Raw genomic sequence first — 24,394 nt, 5'->3', positions numbered from 1 at the left:
CAAAGGCCAGAGACTCACGACACATCCTGCTTTTCCAGCTGGGGCTCCAGGCCCCGGCTGCGTGTCAGAGACGTGGTGGAACTTAGGAAGGATCGGGGAGGAAACACGGAGGCAGAGGGTGCGCCCGATGCCGCCGGAGCCCTTGCTCATCTGGGAAAAGAGCAGCCTGAGTCCTTAGTTTCAGAACAGCCTGGACCGAAGGCGGATGGATCTTTTATGTTTCCAGATGGCTCAGCAAGACAAAAAGTCCAGACGCTGCTGATGCTGTCCTGACACTGTCCCCTGGAAGTTCCTCCTAAAATAATTGGCTTTAAAATCTATATAATTTATTAATTAGTCATTTTAAATTTAGCGGCTAAAATGTTTATGGCTAGACATCTGAGCCTTGTTTAAATGTTCTGCTGAAAGGGAAAGACTTTTGGCTCAATAATTGTAGGGGAGTGTCTTTACATTTGTTCAGTTTTCTGAGGGGAGCCAATGGAACTGAGGTATGTGTGTGATGAAAGTATTTTTTAAAAGGTAAGCTTGTGATGAGGAAAATTAGGAATCCTAGCTACCTCTGGAGGGGGTGCTGAGGGAGAGACAGGGGCGGTGTGCCCTGGTAGGTGAGGCGGAGCTGGTAAGTTCCTGTTCCTAAGTCAGGCGCAGTGCCTAGGTATTCATTCTGCTGTCATGCTTCATAGCTTGCAGAAATGTTACATGTGTTCTTTTTGTATTTTTCAAGATTTTAAAGGCAGCTAGAGGATGACTAAATTGAATTTATAAAACAGGAGTAAAAGTTAAAAGGTAATGCCTGGGTTTCTGTATATGTGTCTTGCATCCCCAGTGACTTGTGGGAGGCAGGACCATATTTAATGCTTCTGTTGTGTTATCCGTAGCACCTAATGCAACTAGACATGGTAAGGACTCAGTCTGTGTGTATTCTTAACATTATCTGAAATAGCTTTAAAAAAATGAGTAAGTTTGAATACTTTATTTTTAGGAGATCTCAAATTAATCTGTTGGGGAGTTTTTCCACCTGAGCAGGACACTTCCAGACTGCTTCTGATGTATTTCTTACATAGTATATCAGGAGTCCATTAAGTAGAGGCATTTGATCAACAAAATAAAAAGACATTCTATTAAAATTTTAGTGATAAATATGTGAGGGATATATTTTCTGCTTATGAGCAAGGATATTTAAAAAGGCAAATTATGGGTATGTTGGTATCACTAATGAAAACCAGTATGTGAGATAAATAATTATCAGTTAATTTGTACTCTTTACCAATATACTGAACCCAACGGTGAATTATTTCGGTCAGAAAACATTTGTTTGAGGTTGCACAGATGATGATTCTTTTAGGGGAATCAGCTCACATTTGCTAAGTGGAACCAGCGACTTAATGTGGATTGCCTGTGATCTAGTCCGACCCGGGGCCAGTGCCGCCCGGCAGCCAGCGGGTTCCGTCTGTGGGGAGAGGACGGGACTCGGGCAGGGGGCTCATCTAAAGAAAATCAAGTCTCGACAAAACTACAGCTGCTGCAAAAATAAGCACACAACCCTTCCTAGAGCAAAGAGAGTTACTTGGGGATTATCTGCTCTTCTGGACACCAGCTTTGAATCTTTAGTAAAGATATGTGGTGTTTGAACAGAGCTACGCAACGGTCAGCAGAATATTGGGAGAACAGAGGCCTCTTAAAGAAGGACTCCAGTAGGTTTCCCTAGCTCATCCTGAGGCCAAAACGAATCACTATGTCCCTGCAGCTGGCAAGTCTTTATGGTCTTCAGTTCATGTGTTTGTGTTTTTTCGTGAGACTTGTCTGTCGGCACAAGCTGACAATGTTTCTGAAATGGTCCCACCCCCAGGACCAAGAGTACATTTCACAGAAAGTAATGTGTGTGCTACAGACTCCCAGTAGACTCAACTTTGAACATAAAGAAGTATTTATTTTTGTCACTACCTGGTAGGTTTAAAACCATTGAGATAAATCTAGTGGGCTGAAAATGCAGGGTGAACTGCTTTGTGAATTATAACACGAGGAATTTATTTTATCCTTCCTCCACAAATAACAGATTACAGTGCTTTACTTCCGACATTACTCGTATTCCTTATTAATTATTCTTTGTAATAGGAAGTCTTACTCTAACTTTGGATCAGCAGGTGCATGGAGCCCTAGCTGCTTCCCAGCTGAGCCTTTGCTGTGGAACAACAGTAAGGGGGCGGGCGAGGCCCTGCGCTTTTTTTTTAATAGCTAAGCAGGAAGCGCGCCTCTGACAGGGCATTGTAATCAGGTTTATCACAAGAGCCTGCTGTTGTGTAACAGAAACTCTAGCTTGTCCTTACCTGTCTGAAGGCATTGCTTCATGAAGGAAAATAAACTCACGGAAATATTTGTGAAATTCAGTGAAATGCTTTCCCAAGCACTCCGTTTTCAATGCACGCCAGGACAGCTTATTGTAGCCTCATCGTCTTTTTAAAAACATCGGAACCAAGAAAAGCCCTCTGTGTCCTCGTTTACCTTTTGGACACATCTTCAGCCACAGCTCGTCACAGTCCACATTCCCTCCCGCCTGTCCCCACGTTTTTTTCAAGAAAAGGGGGGAAGGTTTAGATGCCTTCAGATGACTGTTTGTTTAATTGACAGGCAGCTTTTCTTCATTGTGTGCTTTGCCTTTGCTCACAAAAGTGCATTCACTCTTCCATAGTATGTTGAAACTTTTAAATGGAAACGGCTTTTCGGGAACAAAGGAAGCATTTTGCTCCCTCCTTCCATGTCTCACCTCCTTCGCTAAGTCTTGGCTTCTTCAGCAGCTCGGCCTCCACCGCCAACGACAAAAGGTGCGATTGTTCCTGGAGATGGCGGCGGAGATAGTGCCCCGGGGTTTTGTGTGTGTGGGCTGCTGGGGACTGGTTTTCTTCTGGTTTGGTTTTATTTTGTTTTTGTTATTCCAGAAAGTTGAGCGCTGCTTAAAAAACAAACAAAAAAAAAAAAAGAGAGAGAGAGAGCGCACAAGATCTTTGAAGACCCTTAACCCTTTACCCTAGGTGGATGCTTTCTCTCCCTAAGTTGCTCTGTTAGTATTTCAGTGAGCCCCTCTGTCCCAGTAAAAACAAATGTGACAAAGCTCATTTGACACATCAGAGAATGGAACACGGGGTACAGAGGGGTACAGAGGGTGTTGACGTGGCTGGCTCTCTTTCTCCGAGCGGGTCCCCTGCCGTCACTCTGCCACAAGAGCGAAGCTCAGGAGAGGAGACTAGCGCACAAATTAAGTTGTAGTGTTTTTCTGAGCTGTAATACCCAACTCCAGGCAGATAGCCTGCCTTTTCTTTCTTTTTTGTCTTTTTTTTTTTCTTTTCCTTTCTTAATTTAAAGATAACCTCCTTCTTCATATGCCTTTGCAGCTTCTGCTGGTGCATTTTTGACTTCAGCTTCTGGAGCGTGGTACAGATTCAAAATATTATTTTCTTCTAGCAAAACCCTGGTTGTTCATCTGGTAAAATAAACTGAAGATCTGGTTTCTTTCAGGACACCCTTCCTACAGAGAGTACCAAATAGTCCATCGCTGCTTGAACCAAAGCTGAGTTTAGACACACTTGTCTCTATTCCAGATACAGTTTGTTCTGCCGATTTCTGCTACTTCTCTCTTTTTGGCCTTGATTTGCTTTATTTGTATATGTTTTCAACCCACAGACCAATTGCACAGATCACTGTAACACACATGTTAGTCTCCCACGGCCCTCAGCAGTGTTTCCAAATCCTCTCAAGAAGGTGTTTCGTCACCTGTCCCCAGACTCCGCAAGAGGGACACAGAGGACACTGGAAGGTCACTCCGACGCACTTCTCCAGTGTTTTTCTGAACGTTGATCAACAACATTCTGATCTTCTCTCTGAATGAGTGAAAAGAAAAGGCGTAGCGCTGGTTCAGCCAAACCCACTGAGTGGCACTTTGCCACGGTGACTCATTTTGCCTTGGAGCAGTCTTACCCCTCTGTGGGAAACTAGGTCCCTGTCTCGGGGGGAGGGGGGACGAAAAAGCCTCCTGCAGAGCCGTCAGTCACTCCTCAAGCAGCCCAGGTGACATCCTCACTGGGTCAAGTTTCAGTACGCACTGAGCCTTCAAACTTTACTCTGGATTTGTTCACCGACTTACTCTGTCGGCCACATGTAGCCCTTGGATTGTTTGTGCAATCTTTTGGAACAATCATCATCTGACAGGTTTGACATCTACCTGGGGGGATGAAGGCGTGCGTCACAATGACAGGTGTTCTCGGTGTCCCTCACCCCCGCCCCGCCCATCCAGCACCTCTGCTGCCCGGCCGCAGGAACGTGCGCCTCTTCTAACTGCAAGAAAAGTGAGGCTGGGAAGCCACTGCATCCTATTTTACTTTACTTTCATTTCCTTCTATTTTATTTTTGCATAAGAATATCCTGGAGAGCTTGTTTGAAGGACAGGCTGTTAGACCCAGTGCCGGAGACTGACCCGGGGAGTGTGGTGTGGGATCCAGGAACATGCATTTTTAACGAGCACCTTGCAAATGATTCTGATAGAGAAGCAGCGTAGACTAGTCTTATCTCTCTGCCTCTTTTATTATTCCAGCTTGTTCCACAAAATATTTGAGCAGAGTTAGACTGACTAGCAGAGTGCCAACGTCCAGTTTAAAGCAGGTGTCACTGCGCCGTGCTGCACGCGGAGAGCCTGCCAGGGGCCCCGGCAGACCTCTCCTGCCACGCCCCCCACGTCGCTCTGTGCGTGAGCGCATCTTCTAAAAGCAAAAATAAGATAACACAAACACAGTCGTTCAATGTTTCCTGCGCATGATTCTGTGATAGCTGTCCGTGTTTTGGGATCTTGTCAAAGTTCAAGCCTGATCCCCCTCTCTGGGAGGAGGACAGTGGGACAGAAGCACACGCGCTCTGCGGGGGTCTTCGCCTCGGAACCCGGTTGCATGACACGCGCTCGGCCGTCCGCCAAGGCCTGGCTGCGATGCGGGGCCGGCTTGGCCGGCCTGGGAGCGGCTATGGGGGGAGGACAGTCCATAGCCACACCGCGGAGGGACAACGGGGCCACCAGGGCCAGGGATAGCGGAGGAGGAAGGAAGGTTCTGAGCCTGTGGGGGCGCCCCTGGGGCAGACACGGGGGCCGCGGGGCGTCCAGTCAGAGCGCCTACCCCAGCCGAGGCCTAAGGACCGCTTCCGGCTCGGTAGTGGGGCCAGTGAGTAGTAATGCAGCCTCATCTCTGGCCAGAGAGGCCCCGAGCGAGAGATTGGCAGGTGGTGCTTAACACTTGCTATTGCTCTGTGTGTTCTGTCTTCTGGGAAAGGCACTCTGCCTTGGCGTTCTAGATTTAATAGTTCAGTAATTTCACTGCCTCCCCCACAAATGTATGCCTCCGTTGTGAAGATATTTTATATAAGTTAGATATTAGCAAGTATTATAGATTTTAAATGTTTGTGCATTTTATATATGTTGAATTTAAAAATTTTTTTCTTTGCTTTTTTCCTTTTTTTAATTAAATGTATTGGGGTGACTTTGGCTCATAAGGCCATGTGCGTTTCGAGTGGACGTTTCTATGACACATCTGTAAATTGCACTGTGTGCCCGCCGCCCGAAGTCAGATCATCTTCCATCACCTCTTACTCGGCCCCGTTACCCTTTGCTGCCCCCGGCCCTCCCTCTGGCGACCACCACGCTGTTGTCTGTGTCCATGCGTCTCGGCTTTATATCCCCACATGTGAGTGCAGCCACGTGGTTCTCAGCTTTTTTGGACTTGTTTTGCTCAGAAGGCTGTCACAAACGGCAGTGTTCCGTCCTCTCTCCTGGCTGAGGGGTGCTCCGTTTTACGCACGCACCACGCCTGCCCACCTACCCAGCCCTCTATCCAAGGGCGCTTCTGTGTCCCCGCGCCTCAGCTGCTGTGAACAGGGCTGCAATGACCGTAAGGGGCGAATGTCTTTGCGAATAAGTTTTTGAGTTTGCTGGGTAGACACCCAGAAGAGGGGGCGCTGCGCCACATGGTAATCCCATTCTCAGCGTTTTGAGGAACTGCCCTCCTGTCTCCCACTGTAGTGGCTGTGCCGGCTTGCGTTCCCACAAGCAGTGAATGAGGGTCTGCTTTCCTCCACAACCTCCCCAGCACTGTGGGTCGTAGCCATTCTAACAGGTGGGAGGCGGCGTCGCACTGCGGTGTTGATTCGCATCTCCCTAATGCCAGTGAAGCTGAGCATCTTTTCATGTATCTGTTGGCCATTTGTATGTCTTCTTGAGAGAAGTGTCTGCCCATTTCATTGGAGTGTTTGTTTGCTGTTGATTTGTATGAATTCTTTATATATTTTGGACATTAACCCTTTGTTGGAGCTGTTGTTTGTAATTATCACCTCCCGTTTAGTTGGTTGCCTTATGTTGAAATTTTTAAATCTTCAGCTTTATTATTCTAATTATGATATCTCTAATATATTTGGGTATTTTTTCCGTTAGATAACATGTAGGTTCCTTCTTTATAATTTCTTAAAATTGTGGTAAAGTATACATAACATAAAACTTAGCCTTTAAGCCAGTTTTAGATGTGCAGGGCAGTAGAATTAGATGCATTTGCACTGCGCACGCATCGCCGCTATCCGCCTCCAAAGCATTTCACCTTCCCAGACGTCAGGCCCATCCTGCGAAGCGCGTCGGCTCCGCTCGTTTCTGCGGATGGACGCTCTTCTGTTGTGTAGGTAGACCGCCCCTGTTTATCCATCCATTCATGGGTACTGGTGTTGCTTCCACCCTACGGCTGTCAGGAATAAAGCTGCTGTGAATGTGTACGAGGGTCAGTTTGAGTCACAGCGGACCCTGTGGACATTACATAACCCAGCTGAATGAGTGAGCCGCAGGCCCGAAGGCGGGTGAGGGCCGCCCCGGGAGAGCGGTTAGCGCGGCGCTGCGGGCCCAGGCGGGCCGCGGCTTTACCTGTTCCCCAGGACCGCCTGCGCCCGGCGAGAAGTCACGGTTTCACTGTGTCGTGGGTAAGGCCGGTGAGGGTTTTATGAGTCAAGCAGAATTTTAGTGGCTTTCTAATTTGGTATTATTACTAATTATAACTGCTAAGTTAGAATGATAGGGATGCGTCGTTTTTCCCTTTCACGCTTTTCTCCACGTTCCCAATTTCATTCAATGAGTACATGGTACTTTAAAATCAGAAAATATTTTAAAAACTAGCTTATGTTGAGAAAATTGCTACCCTGAGTATCTGTCTTTTATTCCAGTCTTGGCCTACCTACGAGGATATCTATAAAAAAATGATCGAAGTTGCCATATTTTTGGACCTGCCTCGTTTCCCGGACATAACTGAAGAGTGCTACCTTCATCCGAACATCCTGTGTAGGAAGTACCTCATGGAAGTCAACCTCCCTGGTAAGCGAGGGGCATTTGTCTTTGAGGACGAGTTTACCGACCACAGTCCTACTGAGCAAAACGCGGAGCCCCCTCAGATCGCAGGCTCGTGGAGCCACCCAGCAGGGGCCAGAGCAACATGAAGCTTAACAGGGCAATTCCTTCTTAAGGTATTTCAGGCCATGTAAAATGGTGAAAAGGGCACTGTCCGGAAACAAAGAGTTCTCTTTCGGTGTGAGGGCCATGCTTGAGAGCATGTATTTGGTTTTTGCTGAGTGCAAGTAAAGTAACAAATGTTTCGGTGTGTGTGTATCAATGACCCAGGTGTGCCCCCCAACTTCCTCATTTGCATGAAGCATGATTATTACATCATGATTTCTAATTTTTAAAAATCCCAAGAGCTAATTTATGGTAACATTTTTATTGTTTGGAAATATAATGCTATTTCCAGTCCCTAAAACAAATGGAGATCCAAGTCTGGTTGGAGCACATGAACTCTTGAAGGCAATGAAACAGAGAATATGAAAAGAGCCTCACTAGGCCTTGAAGACACAGGCTGCCCAGTGGAATTTGCTGCTGGAATCCATTCTTGACTTTCTGGCTAAACTAGAAATGTAAGAAGTTCAGGACTTTCATTTTTAATAGAAAATGCAAATATGGTGTGACTATACTATTGCTAAAGCAATACCAAAAGTGTGATTAGCCCTGGCTGGTGTGACTTAGTGGACTGAGTGCCAACCTGCAAACCAGAGGATCACTGGTTCGATTCCCAGTCAGGGCACAGGCCTGGATTGTGGGCCAGGTCCCCAGTTGTGGGCATGTGAGAGGCAACCACACATTGATGTTTCTCTCCCTTTCTTTCCCCCTCCCTTAGTCTCTCTCAAAATAAATAGATAAAATCTTTAAAGAACATGTTGCTACAGTTTGAATTAAGAACTCATTCCCTTGTTTAAAAAAAGTGATTAAAATATTTTTAATAGAAAAGGAAAATAAATGTATGAGAAAAGCAGTATGTAAAGCTGTATAGTATAATTTTAACTATAAAGTAAGTATAAATATGTAGTAACATGCAGACATGTAAACATGAAGTCTATAATTTAAGGAACAAAAACAATTTAAACTTTGAAAATATATTTAATAAGCAAAGGAGTGTATGTCTCTTCCAGAGATTTCAGAAGTCACTCTCTATTTGATTAAGATTCCAGGATTTGGAAAGTCAGATTTCTGCATCAGACATATTGCGTGGAGCAGAATTACTGTTTCAGATGTTACTTTTTTTAAATTTACTTCTTTGATGGCTCTTTCAAAGATCGCAAGTTCCTGTGTTCTCTCATGCACTCCCAAGCCTTGGACTTACAAAGGGGGCGCCGGGCGGGGAAGGCGTGGCAGGGGTCACCAAAGCGCACGGGTGCAGCCGGTCTGTGGCAGACGCCGGGCCCCATTGCGCACTGCAGTGTTCCGGCCAGCGGGTGTGTCTAGCACTGTTCTCACCTAACTCTCCGGAGAGTGACAAAGAGAATTAAACTCACTGCAATAGGCAGAGAGGTATTACTACCACCTGATGTTTATTAAGTGTTGTTTGGGAGGCAGTATTACAAAGAATTGAGGTACAGACATTTCATTGCTCACAAACTGCTCAATAGAAAAAAAAAAATGTGTCCATGTTGTTGACCTTATTTATAATACAAGAAATCGGAAGCAACTTAAATATCTAACAGGAAGGTAATGGTTAAATAAACAGTGGTATGTATACCCAGGGAAACAGTATGCAGCTTTTAAAATCATGTTTGTGAAAAGTTCAGAAAAGCATGGAAAGTATTTATGTTACAGCAAAAAGTAAGATAAGCCAAAGTACAAAATTGCAATATATAAATAACCATAGCTACATAAAATGAAAATATTGATAAAAATTAGAGAAGTAAATCTACCAAAATATTAAAATGGTATTTCCAAGTCATGGCAACATATTTTTTCCTCCCTTCCACCTTCTGTGTTTTATGAATGTCCTCTGTCGAGGTTGTTTTGCTTCATAGTGGGAGGAGGGTAGAACAACAAACAAAATAGATCTACAAATAAAGATGTGCTTGTCCCTGCACCTTAAGGTTGAGATTCTAAAATGTGCATCGGTTTGCACACCACCCACGAGATTGTGGGGAGACTTTTGGGGTGTCGCCATTTTCAGACATGCAGCTCTTGCCACCCACAGTGCCACAGAGAGGAGACCCTTGCTGCTGGCACATGGACAGCCCTCGCGGGGTTCCCAGGAAGCTGGGAGGAGTTGTAAACAGGCCGTGGCAACAAGTGCCCCTCTCCAGGGCCTTTCTGTGTGACCACGTGGCCTCCGGAGCTCGGCCAGAGGCTTTTACCCAGCCTGTCACCCATGCCCCTGCTGAGCAAGCGCTGACTTCCGATGGCTTTGAATGAGCTCGGGGCTCCGCATCCTGGGACTGGCACGCCTGCCAGGGAGAATTCCTGGCAGCTTTCACAATCAGATGCGGAGGCAGTTTGTGGGGCACTTGAGTGTTTGAACACCATGTATGTCACCTCATTTATAGAGGAGACCCAGCAGGGCCCAGTGACCCCTGGCTGGTAGGAGGCAGAGCGCAGACCTGCAGCCCGGCCCTCCCGTCCCGAGCCAGTGTCCTGCCTTGCATCCGCTTCAGGAGCCCACGCCTTACTTTTTCTCTGCCGTCTCCACTTCCTTTCTCACAAGTCCTTCCACTCGCTGTTTTTTTTCAGTACTCTGTACTTTTGTGTAAGAGGACAACAGTTCAAGATATTAATTTAAAAGAAATAGAGGAGACCGTTTTCAAGAAATGTCATTGTTTATAATGATAACACTACTTTGGTTTCCATTTTTAATGACCCGGGGAAGAGACTACATATAGCCTCTATAACCCAGTGCAGATCATCCGTAACATTTTAGCGCGTGCATTTTGCAGTGAAACTTTCCATGTTTTACGTGTGTGCTCGAAGGCAGGAGTCCGCCGGGGTTTTTGTCTTTCTGATTTCCTTCGTCACAGCCTAGTCCTCTACCCAGTGTGCTCGGGAAGTGCTTGTTGAATGGAGCTTAATGTTGTATCTCCTGATCATTTTGCACTTGAATGAAGTCTACAAATATTCAGATGGAATCTGGAAGTTGAAATAATCTTAACAATAATAAGTCCAAATTCTCTGCTGCACAGACTTCATGACCTGGCCTGCCTGCCTCTCCTCAGGCAACGCCAGAGCCCCGGGTTGAGCCATTGCAAGTTCCCTGAAGCGCCATCTCCTGTGTCACAGTCCTGATCATACTGACCTCTAGTTGTTTAAATGTCACTAACCAAGGACCTCCTTGAGGACAAGGGCTGTGTCTTTAACTCTAACACCCAGAACATAGTAGTTACTCAATATGCACGTTCTGAAAGAGTGAGTAAAGGCCGAGTCAAGACGTTAGCCAAGTTATTAAAACCCAGGAGACGTATAAAAATACTTTGGTACCTATTTGAATTGTTATATATGTTCTATTTCTGTGTGAACAAAGCATTTTTTTAATCAGTGGAAATTTTTTACTTAAATGTTAGGAGAGAATTGTTTTGTATTTTACCTATTCTTCACCATAAACATGGAAGTCGCACCGATTATGTGCAGGTTCAGAAGACAAATAAGACCGAATCTGCCCTCAAGCTGAAGAGGGAGACGGAAGTAGGCCCCTAGCCGAGTGTGTGTTTGGGGGTTGGGGGGGTGGGGGAGTGCCAGAGAGCTGTGCCCTTGGTCAGAGGAGGGCTGAGCAAAGAAGGCTGCTGGCGTCCCGCAAGTGTCCTTGGAAGGCACGATTGCTGTCATCGAGTCTGTCCGCTGGGTGAGAGGCCACCCAACTGAGCTTGAAATGAGAAACGAGGAAAAGAAATTGGCTTTCTGGGCAGAGAGGCAAGAATCACTGTGTGAAGCAGAGAGGCTAGTGAGCCCAGGGCCCATTGGGGAAGGGCAGAGCTCTGCTGGGGCTGGGAGCGAGGGCTGCGTGGGTCGGCTAGAGCGGGACAGTGGGGAGGGATCGATCACAGCAGGACCGGCCGGAGGGGGGAAGCCCGGGAGGGGGCGAGTGAGGGTAGATCGGAGAGTGGCGGGCAGAACAGCCCCGGGGCTGTAAGCCAGGCACAGGCTTAGGCGCTCTAGGTCAGGCATTTGTCAAATCTCCACAGTGACACAGGTGAGGGAGGCACCGTTGTCACTCCTGCTTGATGCAGACGAAGGGAGCTGTGGCCCAGAAAGGCCACATAATGCGCACACGGTCACAGAGCTAGCGCGGGACTCGGTTCCCTAGTCTCCCCGCCCCCACTGTACCGTATGCTGCACTAAGGAAGCGGAGTGGCTAGAACATGGTGACTGCTTGTAGGAGAGTCAGTTGCATGCGATACAACTGATAATGCACTCACGAATAATAGCTCTTCTACTCGAAATCAGTTAAAATAGAATGTGGTGTGTCTTAAGTACTTAGGTTAGTGAGTAAAGAAATCTGTGTCGTAATTTAGAGTGTTCAGTGTATATTCTCTCATAATACCCTTTTTAATTTATCCTCACCTCTTCAACTGTAACCCACTTGACAAATGAAGAAGCTGAGGTTAAGTGACTCTAACCCAGAGTCACAAAGATAATGCCTGGGAAGTCTAAGCATAGGCCCTGCGTTTTCTGGTTCCGAGTCCACGGTATCCAGACTGCGTAACAGACCGCAGCCCCTGCGGAGCATGCGGCGCCTTTGGGAAAGCTGCGTGTGTCGCTGAGCGCACACGGCGCCGTCCCGTGCGCCCACCGAGGGCGCGCCCGCCAGCGAGCGTGCGCTCCGAGAGGCCCTGGTCGCGCTGGGGTCCGTTCAGGGAAGTGCTGGCCGCCGTGGAGGCGCCGGCGAGGGACGTGCACCAGCCCGCAGACACGCGCCTGTGGCTGCGTGTCAGGTGCCGAGCCGGGTCTCACAAGCGGCAGGCATTCCGGGGGCCAGAAGAGGGGAAGACGCGCCTTGTCAAGACCCTCGCGTCAGCCCGTCTGTTTCCCTGCGGTGGCGGACGTGCGTCTCGGGCTCCCGCACCGCGCCGTGCTTTGCGCCGAAGACCGTCTTGCGGGTGTGCACTCCAGCTGGTCAGAGAGCTTACTCGTGTTTTACTCTTTTGTTTTTTTCCCCTAAACAGATGAAATGTACAATTTCACCTGCCAGGTGGTAAAAATGGCCGGAATAGGAGAAGTGGATTTTCTGACATTTGATCCTATAGCTAAAAAGAAAAACACTGTTAAATATGATATTCAGGCTGTCGCTGTCATTGTCATAGTGTTGAAGCTGCTCTTTCTATTGGATGACAATTTAGAATGGTAAGTATATATCAATTTTATGACGAAAAATTGTATAGTTTTTACCTCATTATTCAGAGCGAAGGACTCCATGTGTTATCTCGCTAGAAAATGGAAACGCTCGGCTGTTACAGAGCGTTGACGAGCGGCCACAGTTACTTCTTACGTAACGTTTTGACTCAGCTAGTTGGCAGAGTTTATTCTACCTTAGTAAGTTGTTTGTATCATGTTTTTTTCCTCTTTGTCAGGTAGGTACATGTGTTTCTCATTATTCCACTGATTCCTGGGTTTTGAGGTATCATCCACAAGCCCTAAAGAAGTAGTGCTTTATCTATATGCCTTAAGGCTCCTGGTGCCATGTGTCTCAAAGCATATTTTGGAAAGTAAAGGAATTTTAAAATGTCACCCCTCCCAGACACCAACAAAGCGAGGCAGTCCCTTCTGTCTCGGTGACTGCTTCTCCACTAAAGTGCCCATCAGTGTCAGGGACTGTTATATACTTTTCTTTCAGGGTAAAATTCAAAATGTCACTGTCTTCAAGTAAGTGATTTCTAAATAAATTGACTTGTTTATTGGTATCTCCAGGTCTTTGTCTACTATTGCGGAGAAATATAATGAAGAGAAAAAAGAAGGTACTTAATTTTTTTATCAATCAAAGTCAAAGATAATGGGTTAAAAGATGCAATAAATGTAGGGAAGATACGTTGACAATGCACATGTACACATATACATACACATCTCTCTACATTATACCTTGTACCAGGATTATTTTTGCCTATAGCTGCCGCATTGTGTTCCAGGCCACCCGAGCCCTCGGCGACGCCCCGCCGCGCGTGGAGGCCCGCCGCTTCCTCAGCCCTGGCGCCTCCCCCGCCTCGCTAGCCCGTGACTTACGGGCCGTCTCGTGGCTGGGCCGTCTGTTGTAATGCCTTCAGCCTTTGCACGTACTGGTTCTTCCACCTGAAATGCTCTTTCCTTCTCATCCACCCCGCTCCTTCAGTCCCCAGCAAGTCTGTCTTCAGTCTTCGAGATGCAACATAAGTACCTTCTCTTCACACCTCCTCCCCACCACCTCTTTCCAAATCAGGGCTGCTCGCTGCTGCCCCAGTGGCTCCTGTCCAGACTTCCAGCAGACGCCTGGCACGGGGTTACAGCCAGAGGCCCAAGCGTGCCTGTCTCTGTTAGCCTGGCAGTGTCGGTGCCGTGCACAGAGGAGCAGATGTGAGCAGTTGGCCTTCCACCATCTCCCTCCTCTGGTCGGCCTGCCTTTCTTCCAGCCCCTCATCCTGTGGGCCTCTTTCTGCTTCCCCTTCATCCCGTTGCCCTCCCCCCTCCCACCTCCCGTGTAGAGTGAGGAGTGACTGCTGGACCACGTGCTGCCCTGTAAGCTCTCACCTGGGCCTCCGGGACCCACCCCCACTGTCCCATCAGGCCACTCTCTCGCCTACCCCATGGGCTTTGGATTAGGATCAGGGAGAACTGGAATAGGAGCTGATGAAACTGGAAGCCTGAATTCAGCTACTGCAGTGTCGTTTCCCACATTTATCTGTCCCTTGTCCCTTCCCTCGTGTCCTCCCAGCCATACGGGGGCATGTGAGCCAGGCCCTGTGCGGGGGCTGGGCTGGGAGGAAGAGGCCTGCCTGCACGGTGGCAAACAAAACTCGTCGTCCGTTCTCTGGGAGGCAGCAGTCAAGCCTGGAGAAACAGACGTGCAGTATAAAAAGACAGTTTCGGTGTAAGCTGGCTGGGGCTAGATGCTCTGAGGAGGAGTACTCGGGAGGGTTTCTCAGGAGTCGCGTTAGAGGCCAGAGACAGTGACTCCATCCATGACTTCCAGGGGCTGTTACGTAAATGGTTAATTACGTCAATGAATGAAGATTCAGATGAACAATATACATTATTATAATGTGGCTTCCTTGGTTAATAATCATGGGTTTCATTTTTTTCTTTTTCAGCTAAGCCATGGTTTGATTTCAGAAAATGGTACCAAGTTATGAAGAAATCCTTTGATGAGAAAAAACAAAAATGGGAGGAAGCCAGAGCCAAGTATGTTACCTCTTTTAGTTTTAGAGTCACAGGCTCATTTCCAGATCTGTTACTTTACATTTGAAAGCTGAAGTGTCATCAGTATAGACTCAATCAGTATTTTGACTGTTTTTTTTAGAAATATTAGCCACTATATTTTCTAAATAACTGTTTTCCTTAATGGGACTTTTTTCCTTAATGGGAATGTTCTCTCAAAATAAAAATCCCTATAAAAATCAAAACAAAGGAAAGTAGAAAGAGAATGTATTCAATTCAGTCATTGCCAATGTTTGACTTGGAACTCACTCATTCTGGTGTGGGTCCATCGCGGTAAAGTGGCAAGGGCGTAGACTTAGTGCTGGATTTGAATCCTGACGGTCTTACGGGCCAGGTGCATGACCGCGGGCCACACGATCACTTTAACCTCTTAGCCTCGAGGCACTGAAATTTAGTTTGCTCATAAATTCTCAGAGATACTATATCTTATATAATATAGAGTACATTTCTATTGATCTCTGATTTGAACAGTTTCATCTGTTTTTAGAACTTTGAGTCTCAATGAGACTTTGAAGGAAGAGTTAGTATTTCTATTATTTATATATATTTATAATAATGCTCATTTGATCAAATAATTTAAATCCTTTAGTAAAGTCAAGGTTGCTCAAAGTAGTTAATAACTCATGCAGTTCTAGTTTTCTTATGAATAGAAATAATAATGCCTGTTTTACACTCTTAAGAACTTAAGTCCAGTTTTCATGGACAGAACTAGGTTTTTCCCTGTGAGATGTGAAGTGAATAGAGAAACAAGCTTCCAGGGATGAAGGAGGCACAGTGGCGAGAAGGGTCCTTGTCAAAAAGGGAGAAGAGTAACAGTTCCCCATCCCGGTCCAGATGCAGCAACAGAGGCCGAAGCAGAGGCGAGAGGTGGGAGGCGACCCGTCCTCCAGCCTGTGGCCCCTAGGAAACCGGGCTCCTCTGCTCCCTGACTCTTTCCCAGCACACAGCACTTGGTGGCACCTGTAGGAAACATTAGGGCTGTGCTGTGTGTCTGTTTTTTGTAGGTTTTGTAGTTTGGGAAAGAGGTCAACACAGTAAACTCTGAAGGAGAAGCATGACCAGAGTGCTGTTACTCTAGGTTGTCTTTCCTTCTTCTTGGCATGACGTCCCTCCCTCCCACCCCAGGGACTACTGGGTTGGCCAAAGGAGTCTGTGTGGTTTTTTCTGTAAAATAAAAGTCATCGTTTTCATTTTCACCAATAACTTTATTGATTTGGATACTTTGAGTATGTCGGCTATCTCCCCCTTGGTGAACATTGATTCTTCCCAAGTAATGTCTCGATTTGATCGCTATCAATTTCAACTGGTCCACCTGACCGTGGAGCATTGTCCAGTGAGAAATCTCCAGCACAAAACTTTGCAGACCATTTTTGACACATTCAATCAGTTACAGCACCTTCTCCATACACTGTGCAAATCTTTGCATTTCAGTTGTATTTTTACCTTTCTTAAAATAGTAAAGCATAATGTGCCAAAAATGTTGCTTATTTTCTTCTGTCTTCAATATTAAAATGGTTGCACAAAAATGCACCAGTTTTGATTTTTTTTTTAAATGCACACTGATGTGACAGCTGTCATAATACCATCTAACAAAATTGTTTCAAGTGAAGGTCAAGACAACTAAGGGCTGCTAGAGCCACCGCCCAGAAAAACCCGAGTGAACTTTTTGGCCGGCCCACAGTAACACCCCCCCCCCCCACCCCCCCGCCCTGCCCCGCTGACTGACTGGGCCTTCACAAGGGGTGTGGGCTTAGAACTGCTTCGTGTAGGCAGCTTTTTGTTTCTTTTGCTTTTGGGAATTTATTTATTATTTGAGATTTTTTTTACCTTGAATATGTTGTGACTTATTATTAAGAAAATAAATAACAAAAAAGGTATTTGAAAGAATCACAAAATCATTTACTGCAAGAGTAAATGACAGGCTCCCTGCTGCGTCCTGCGGTGCAGCTCACTCGGACTCAGGTCGCACGGTGTCTTCCGAAAGCCTGTCCCCTGTGAGCATTGGTCACGGCTCCACTGCTCCCTGATGACTCGGCAAGGTTTGCTTCTGTTCTTAATACTTTAAATTGCCATGAGAATTCAAGTAAAAAGTTAACATCTTTGTTTTATATAAAGTCAAGATTTTGTGGATTTCAGCAAATCTTTTGGATATTCTTGAGAAAACTCAATTTTTAAATGGGTGAAAATGATCATTTGCAATCATATTACTAAAATACTTATTTTCGTATGTATTTTATTTTTTAGCATTAAAAAAAGAATAGAAATTACCTATTATTGAATACTATAAATTAAAAAAAATAAGAATATATGAATTTCTGGCTTTCTGTTGTTTATCAGCCTTTTTTTTCTTTTCTTTTTGGTAGAAAATACACAAATATTTGTTGAGTGTCTACCAGCCAGACACTTTGTCAAGCACTGGATAATAATTACTTCTAACCATTGTATAGGATTTAAAGAACCAGTACAAACATTATCTCCGTTTTTCCTCACAACAACCCCGTACAGGAAGACAGATTTAGAGATCTTGCGCTCATTTGTTTGTTCCGATATCCACCCGTTAGTCCTTCAACAGTTATGTAGAGGAGTCCTTGCCGTTTCCTGCCAATGCTGGGGACGTGGAGGCGGAGGCGACGTGGAGAAGGGCAAGGCGCCTCTGCCTCTGGGAACCTCCGAGCCTGTGGAGGGCGAGGGCCAGGCCTCAGGCCTGGGGAAGCAGGACAGCCAGGCCCTCGGGCACAGCCCCGCCTGCCGCTCCGCCCTCAGAATAAGCCCTTGGGTCAAGAAGGGGCAGTTCTCACTTTTCACTGTAAATTAGGAAAACTCTCCACTTTAGGAAATTCAGTTAATTAAAATGAGACTAAAAATGAACAGTAAGTGTTACCTTGGTTCCAGAGCAGCAGTCTGCTTGGCAGTGTAGCAAGTTTCTTGTTCGAGTTGAGAACTAGAAATAGAGCCTGTCACTTCCCTTTGGCCTGAGTCTAGGCCGGTCGCCCCCAGTCCGGAAGAACCCCACATGACTCTTGCCGTTTGCGCTGGAGGGGGCGCTGTGTAGACTTTGCAGAGCGCTGCAGGATCTCCGTGTTGCAGTGGAGCCGCCCTGGCTGGACTCCCCCAGGAGAGGCCAGGCAAAGCCTCTCCTGCCGGGCCTGGGTCGTGCTGGAGCCCAGACCTTTCCTCCTCGTGCCCACCGGGGGCAGGGTGGGTTTCCAGGCAGGAAGGGACAGGAGACTGGCACTCGCTGTTCATGCTGTCTGCTTATCAGAATCAGAAGAGCCACTAACTTAATCTTCAGCCAAAGGGAAGCTGGGCGAAGGCAAGGAGAAGCCGTCGTCCGTAGGCAGCGTCCCCCAGGAGGACAGGCGGCAGCAGAATGGCCCGGGGAGGGGACCGTGGCTGCGTGCTGCACGTCATCAGTAGCTGCTTCAGGCTCTGGCATCCGGCAGGCTCTCGGGGGGACACACTGTGCAGGTGGCTTGTTCTCTGCTTCGGCGCTGCCGGCTCACCACCAGGTTATGCGCGCCCTAGGCACGTGTCACTAGGTTATTATAAGCCAGAGCTTTGACACTGCATTTCAGAAATTTCAGACATTGTTTCAGAGAAACTTCTCTGAAATGGGTTTAGGTCCATTTCTTCTCATCCTGCTCCAACCGTGTTTTGCCTTGTATAGGTACGTGTGGAAAAGCGAAAAGCCGCTCTACCACTCCTCCATCGACAAGTCAGTGGTGTATAAGAGAAGGGGTGAGTTGCGTTTTCTCTTCTTAACAACACTGTTGTTAAAAGAACTAAGTATCTTGACTTGAAAAGTGAATGCATGAGTGATGTTTTCTCTTTTACCAAGTGTTCCAATGCACATCCAAAGACACATCATCCTCTGCAAGAAATCTCCATAGGGCCCTGGCTGGGTGGCTCAGTTGATTGGAATGTCATCTGTACACCTAAAGGTTATGGGTTCGGTCCCTAGTCAGGGCACATATCTAGGTTGCAGCGGGGGGGTTTGTTTGTTTTTTAAGATTTTATTTATTTATTTTTAGACACGGGGAGGGGAGCAGAAAGAGAGGGAGAGAAGCATCAACGTGTGGTTGCCTCTTGTGTGCCCCCTACTGGGGACCTGGTCTGCAACCCAGGCCTGTGACCTGACTGGGAATCGAACCCACAACCCTTCGGTTCGCAGGCCAGCGCTCAGTCCACTGAGCCACACCAGCCAGGGCAGGTTGCAGGTTTGATCTCCAGTTGAGGTGCATATGGGAGGCAACTGATTGATATTTCTCTCTCTCATCAGTGTTTCTTTTCCTCTTTCTCATCAGTGTTTCTTTTCCTCTCTCTCCCTTTCTCTAAAATCAATAAATATACCTTGCAGTGAGGATTAAGAAAAGGGAAAAAAAGAAATCTCCATAGGAATCTATTTCAGGGACATGCCTTTACACCAAACAGAGCTAGAGTTCCCACCAAAATCTAATACCCTATATTCCCATGACTCTCAGAACTCTCTGTTTGGAGAATTGCCTTTAGGTTGTCTTATTTATTTTTTTAAACGTGGTAAAATATACATAACATAAAATTGACTATTTTAGCTTTTTTTAAGTAGTTCCCTTACACTTCCTCTCATCTAGTTTTGGTCTCCCCTAATGTCATTGTCTTACACTCCCACAATGCATTTGTCATACTAACAGACCAACATTGAGTGATACATTGCTGTCAAGTAAACCACAGTCTTTATCAGGATTTAACATTAGTTTTTATTTCCTCCCTTTTGTTTTTTCCTCTACTTCCAGAAATGGTGGTCAATCTACAGAAACAGTTTAGCACATTGGCTGATTCGACACCAACTGTTGCAAAAAGAAGTGCTTCGAGTTTTCAGTTCAGCTGGACTGAGGGAGACCCGGCTGGAACCTGCTTCCACGGACACAGCCTCCAGGGGGCCCTGGAGAAGCGAGGACCATCGCTGACGACCAGGAACCCGCTGTACTGGCTCAGCACGCAGAAGTTCTGCAAAAGGTGCGTGCTACCGGCAGAATCGGAGGGCGGGAAATGTGGCCGGAGCTCTGGTTTGCCCTGGAGGAGCAGTCGTTTCTAATTTTAAAAAGTCATGTACAATTTAAAGGAGTTGGCTACGATGAGAGCCAGATAGGGTGTTGGAAATAGAAGAATGTGAGCTTTTAATCAAGAAAATCGCAATTATACGTGGAGTCTCATTTAAGAGTTTTAGGCGTGAGAGGTACCTTATTGTGATAATCTGTAAATGCACTGATTCACCACGTTGTGCACATAAAACTTTTATGTCAATAATATCTCAGCTGGAAAAAAGTTTTAGATTATAAAGACTTGTCATTATGAAAAGTCTCTTTTTACTGATCTGGTTCCCACGTTGACACAGGACCTGTCTATAAGGCAGTTTCCCCCGGGAGCTGGGAGGAGGCACTAATGTTTCCGGCTCTCGTGCCCCGGCTCTGCCGCTCGCTGGGTGTGCGCAAGTTACCCACCGTCCCCGCCACCCTGTCGCCTGGCTGTGGAAATGGGGTGGAGCACTGCCCTTCCTGCTCTTGGCGCCACCTCCGGGGCTCCATCCCAGTCGGGGGAGAGCCGGCCAGCCCCGCTGTCCTCTGGCCTCCTTGACAGCCGACCCCCCCCCCCCACCCCGTGCTCACTGTCCCCATCCACGGCGGGCGCCTAGCGCTTGCTCGGATCTGTGGCCTGCACGCCCCATGCGGGCCTTTGCGCGGGTGGTGCCCTCAGCTGGGTGCTCTCCCCGGCATATCCACATGGGCTCACTTCTGTCGGGTTTTTGTCCACATTTCACTTCCTCCGGGAGGCCTTTTCTTTCACACCTCCCTAAGCCCCATCGCTCTCTACCTGCCTTGCCTGTTTTTCCTTAATAGCTGTCGTCACTATCGAATATACTAAAGTATATTTATTTTGCATATTTGCCTCCTCACACTGGAATGTAAGGTCCTTTAGCTGGGACACTGTCTTATTTAATGAAAAAATTAAACCCAGAGGCTAGAACAGGGCCTAGCTGCTCACCAAGTATCTGGTGAGTGAATGAATGGAAAATAGAAGCCACCTCTAGGTTTCTTATGAGGGTAAAGGGAGACTTTGGTATCTGTCACATAGTAAATAATAAATGGTAACCATGGTCATGATCATTTTAATCAAAACTAACCTTCTATTATAATAGCATTTTACTACCCGAGTTGTGTCTCAGGATAGTAAGATGATAAAATGAAGTTACTGTATCAAAATTAACTGTTCGGAATTGCGGGGCCGAGTCCAGCGTGACTGAGGAGTGGGCCTGACTTGACAGCAGCGGCAACCGAAGGCCGATCCCAGCCCACAGCGCGCGCGGCGCAAGGCTCGCTCCTTCCTTGCGGGGTCTGAGCAGCTTCCCCAGGCTGGGCGCCCGCACGGCAACCCGGCCAGCGAGGAGCATCGCCTGCGCGCGAGAGAGACGGTGCTGCTGCCTGGGCCCACGGTCGGGCCTGTGACCCAGCAGGAGCTCACACCCGGGTGCCTTTCAGGTGGCCCTTCTCATTACCTTTAAACTGCAGTGAAAAAACAAGACTCGGATGGGTCACATGCCAAGTCGCAACGCACCAGAGACCACCGAAACACCGGCCGCGTCTCCAGGGCTCTGTACTTGCGCGCGGAGTGGACACTGCTTTCGTGCGCGTTGCGCCTCCGTGGGAGGACGGCTGCGCCCCCGCAGCGCCCGCCCCCGCAAACCCAGGCCTGCCTGCGTCCTGCCACCTGTGCTGCTGGCGGAGATGCGCCCGCCCTCACCGCCCCCGCCCGCACTCACTGCGGGGCCTGGCGGAGCAAAGACTGGCGCTCGGCCGCGGTCCCCGCCCAGCAGAGCGCTAGGCCGCAAAACCCGCCCAGTCGCCCTGGGGTGGCTTCCTGAGCGGACCGTAAGGACGGAACCGTTACGCGGAACCGTTACACGGGACCGTTATGCAGAACCGCTACGCAGAACCGTTACGCGGGGCTGTGACTGACTCAGCTCAGAAGCTCAAGGCCTGCCGCGGCTGGTAATCTGTAAGCCTCTGCGTATCTCAGCAGCGGGAGGAACCGCTTTCCCTGTGGTCTCTGGGGAAGGGAACGGAACGGTGCTTCTGCCCTGGCTGTGGCGGCATTTTACCTGAAAGAATCGCTCTTACCACGGCTGGAATTAGAAGTTAGAAAAGAAGGAAAGCGAGAGACCACCGCTTTGTGAGCATGCCTGTATATAGAGTGGCTTGTGTTTTATTTCTATTCGATCAGCCCCGTGAACAAAACGCTAAGGCTTTTGAATTTCCTACTATGGAACATAGGGTACGGGCCTTATTGCATGTTATATAAATAGCTTTAAGATTTAAAGTGAAAACAAAAAATCAGTTTTAAAGGAGTATAGGGGAAATGAACATTTTCGAGGCCTTGCTATGCGCCCTGCGTCCATTGAGTTAAGGCCTTAATGTGCACCACACTCAGTCCGGGGGGGTGGGCGCCGCTGTTCCGGCCCGTGTCACAGACGGGGGCACCGAGAGTGGCTGGCCCGCGGCGCAGCCAACCGGCTGCAGAGTGTTCCTGGCAAATAGGAAAACTCGGGCATGGAGGACCGTGTACGGCAGAGAAAGCATAATATCTAAAAGTCGATATTCTCTCTCGGTTGCCTACTTGTTTTTTAAACATTTTATTATGGAAAATGCCAGGTCTTCTTTCAAAAGAGAGGTGGAATGTGCCTGTCACTCAGCCTCAACAGCTGTCAGCCAGGCGAGGCTGCGCCAGAGCCCCACCCGGCCCCCACCCTGCCCCCGAGACTGTTTGGAAGTAAATTCCCAAAGCAAAATGTGTTTAAAGCAAAGCCATACCATTAGACATTTTTTAAAAATCCTAATAATAATGTGTTAATATTATCTAACATGGAGTCGTTACCTTTTAAATTTTCCTGTCATGTACTCTTTAAAATAATTCAGAATCCAAATGAGATTCACACATTGTAAGCGGCTAAGTCCATAAACTCCTCCTGTATCTCCTTCACCCCCTTGCAGTGACCTTGTGGAGCAGTCCAGGTCCCGCGTCCGCACAGTTTGCCTGGCCAGTTAGTTGATACCGCAGTCCCGTGGAGGTCTCCACCTCAGTGTAGATAGGTTATCACAGATGACAACTAGGGTTAGAGATTTGATGGTAGTTAGGGATTTGATTAGATTCAGGTTCTACGACTTTTAAATAAGTGAAATTTCTTTGAAAACTCTCCCCATAATACGTACAGGATAGAAAGCTACGTGATCAAGTCTGGGGTCTTATTTTGCGTGGCAGATTGGGGAGTGTTTGTTTTCTTTTGTTTGTCTTAAAAATAGGCCCCGAATCTCTGCCTGTGAGCTTCTGTTTGCCCGGATCACAGTGCAAAGTGGGGGCCCTCCTGAGGGGCAGGACCTGCGGGCCAGGACTGCGTGACCCAGCGCCTGGCACCTCCTGCGTGTCTCTGTGCGGTGCCCACAGGCCAAGCTGAAGGATTTCCCTTTGTAAAATTAAGGAGTTTTACCAAATTGTTTTAACTTTCTTTTCGGTTCAGATTACGATGTAAGCCTAAATATGTGTACTTGTTCAGTTATTTGGGAGATGGCAAGGGGTAGATGCACACTTCTCTAGATGGACATTTAAAGGTAACATCTTCCTTTTTCTTCCCTTCTAGCTACTGTAAGCATGTGACGACCTATGAAGAATCAAATTTTTCCCTGAGTTACCAATTTATACTAAATCTCTTCTCCTTCCTGCTAAGAATAAATGCCTATTTCCTCCATGAAGAAGTGAGCTTAATTGAAAAGAGACTTTTTAAAACAAAGTACAGTCAAGCAAAAAAGAAATCTTCAAGATCCAGGAAAGTGAAAAAATGACAAACTTTCTTGGGAAAATATTTCACTAGTGACAGTAATGGCAAACTGTAACATAACATTCTAGAGAATTATGGAAAATAGAATTTTTTGCATATGTGTCCATGCATAGACATGCATACATATATATATGTATCAATTGTGCTTATAAAGTGTATATTGGAAAACAAGTGAGCTTGGAATGTATTTTTTAAATTACAAATATTCTTTGAGAAAATTAAAACAATAGTGTTATATAAGTGGTAGCCAGAAATTTGTATTCATTGTGATTTAGAGCTAAATTTGCTTTTTAAACTAGACACTTCCTTACTCTTTGTGCCCCAAAGTAAATCCCAGCTGGGTCAAAGATCAAAACACTGGAATCTTTTACAAGTATTACAAGAAGGCGCGTATGAATGCTTTGATGATCTTGCAGCAGAGGAGGACTTTGTAGACATTCCTGAGAGCCAGAGACGCTAAGGGGAAGAGTGATAATGGGACCACGAAGTCAAAGGTACATGGGGAACTGGAAAAAGACGTTTGTATCATTTGATGGACGAAGGAATCATTCCCTTAATGGATCAAAAGCCCTTTTAAAACAATAGGAGAATGACAAGCTGAGTAAGAGATGTGAAAAGCTAGCTTTTTGAAAACGGACATGCAAAGCCCAAGCCAAAACACATGCAAGATACTCAGCCTCACTCAAACCGAAGACATGCACAAAGAGAGGGCCTCCCCGAGCGGGGACTGGTAAAAATTGTGGGACTTAGCGTGCCCGAGAGGACGT

General features: G+C 47.0%; 1 protein-coding gene across 1 annotated transcript in view; it reads left to right on the top strand.

The window, feature by feature from the left end:
- The window catches only part of TAF1B (TATA-box binding protein associated factor, RNA polymerase I subunit B), a 52,240-nt gene extending 28,438 nt beyond the window's left edge, over positions 1 to 23,802 (top strand). Inside the window, exons 9-15 of the mRNA XM_054569789.1 lie at positions 7,234 to 7,381; positions 12,523 to 12,700; positions 13,265 to 13,311; positions 14,635 to 14,725; positions 18,429 to 18,499; positions 19,534 to 19,756; positions 23,430 to 23,802. Coding sequence (XP_054425764.1) covers positions 7,234 to 7,381; positions 12,523 to 12,700; positions 13,265 to 13,311; positions 14,635 to 14,725; positions 18,429 to 18,499; positions 19,534 to 19,756; positions 23,430 to 23,631 — 960 coding nt within the window. The 3' untranslated portion in view covers positions 23,632 to 23,802. The remainder of the gene's footprint in view (positions 1 to 7,233; positions 7,382 to 12,522; positions 12,701 to 13,264; positions 13,312 to 14,634; positions 14,726 to 18,428; positions 18,500 to 19,533; positions 19,757 to 23,429) is intronic.
- The last annotated feature ends 592 nt before the right edge of the window (positions 23,803 to 24,394 follow it).

This window comes from Pteronotus mesoamericanus, unplaced genomic scaffold, assembly GCF_021234165.1.
Source record: "Pteronotus mesoamericanus isolate MK-2021 breed Mesoamerican mustached bat unplaced genomic scaffold, CSHL_Meso_final contig_101, whole genome shotgun sequence".
NCBI classification, from domain to species: domain Eukaryota; kingdom Metazoa; phylum Chordata; class Mammalia; order Chiroptera; family Mormoopidae; genus Pteronotus; species Pteronotus mesoamericanus.
This window is presented reverse-complemented; position numbering and strand designations above follow the sequence as displayed.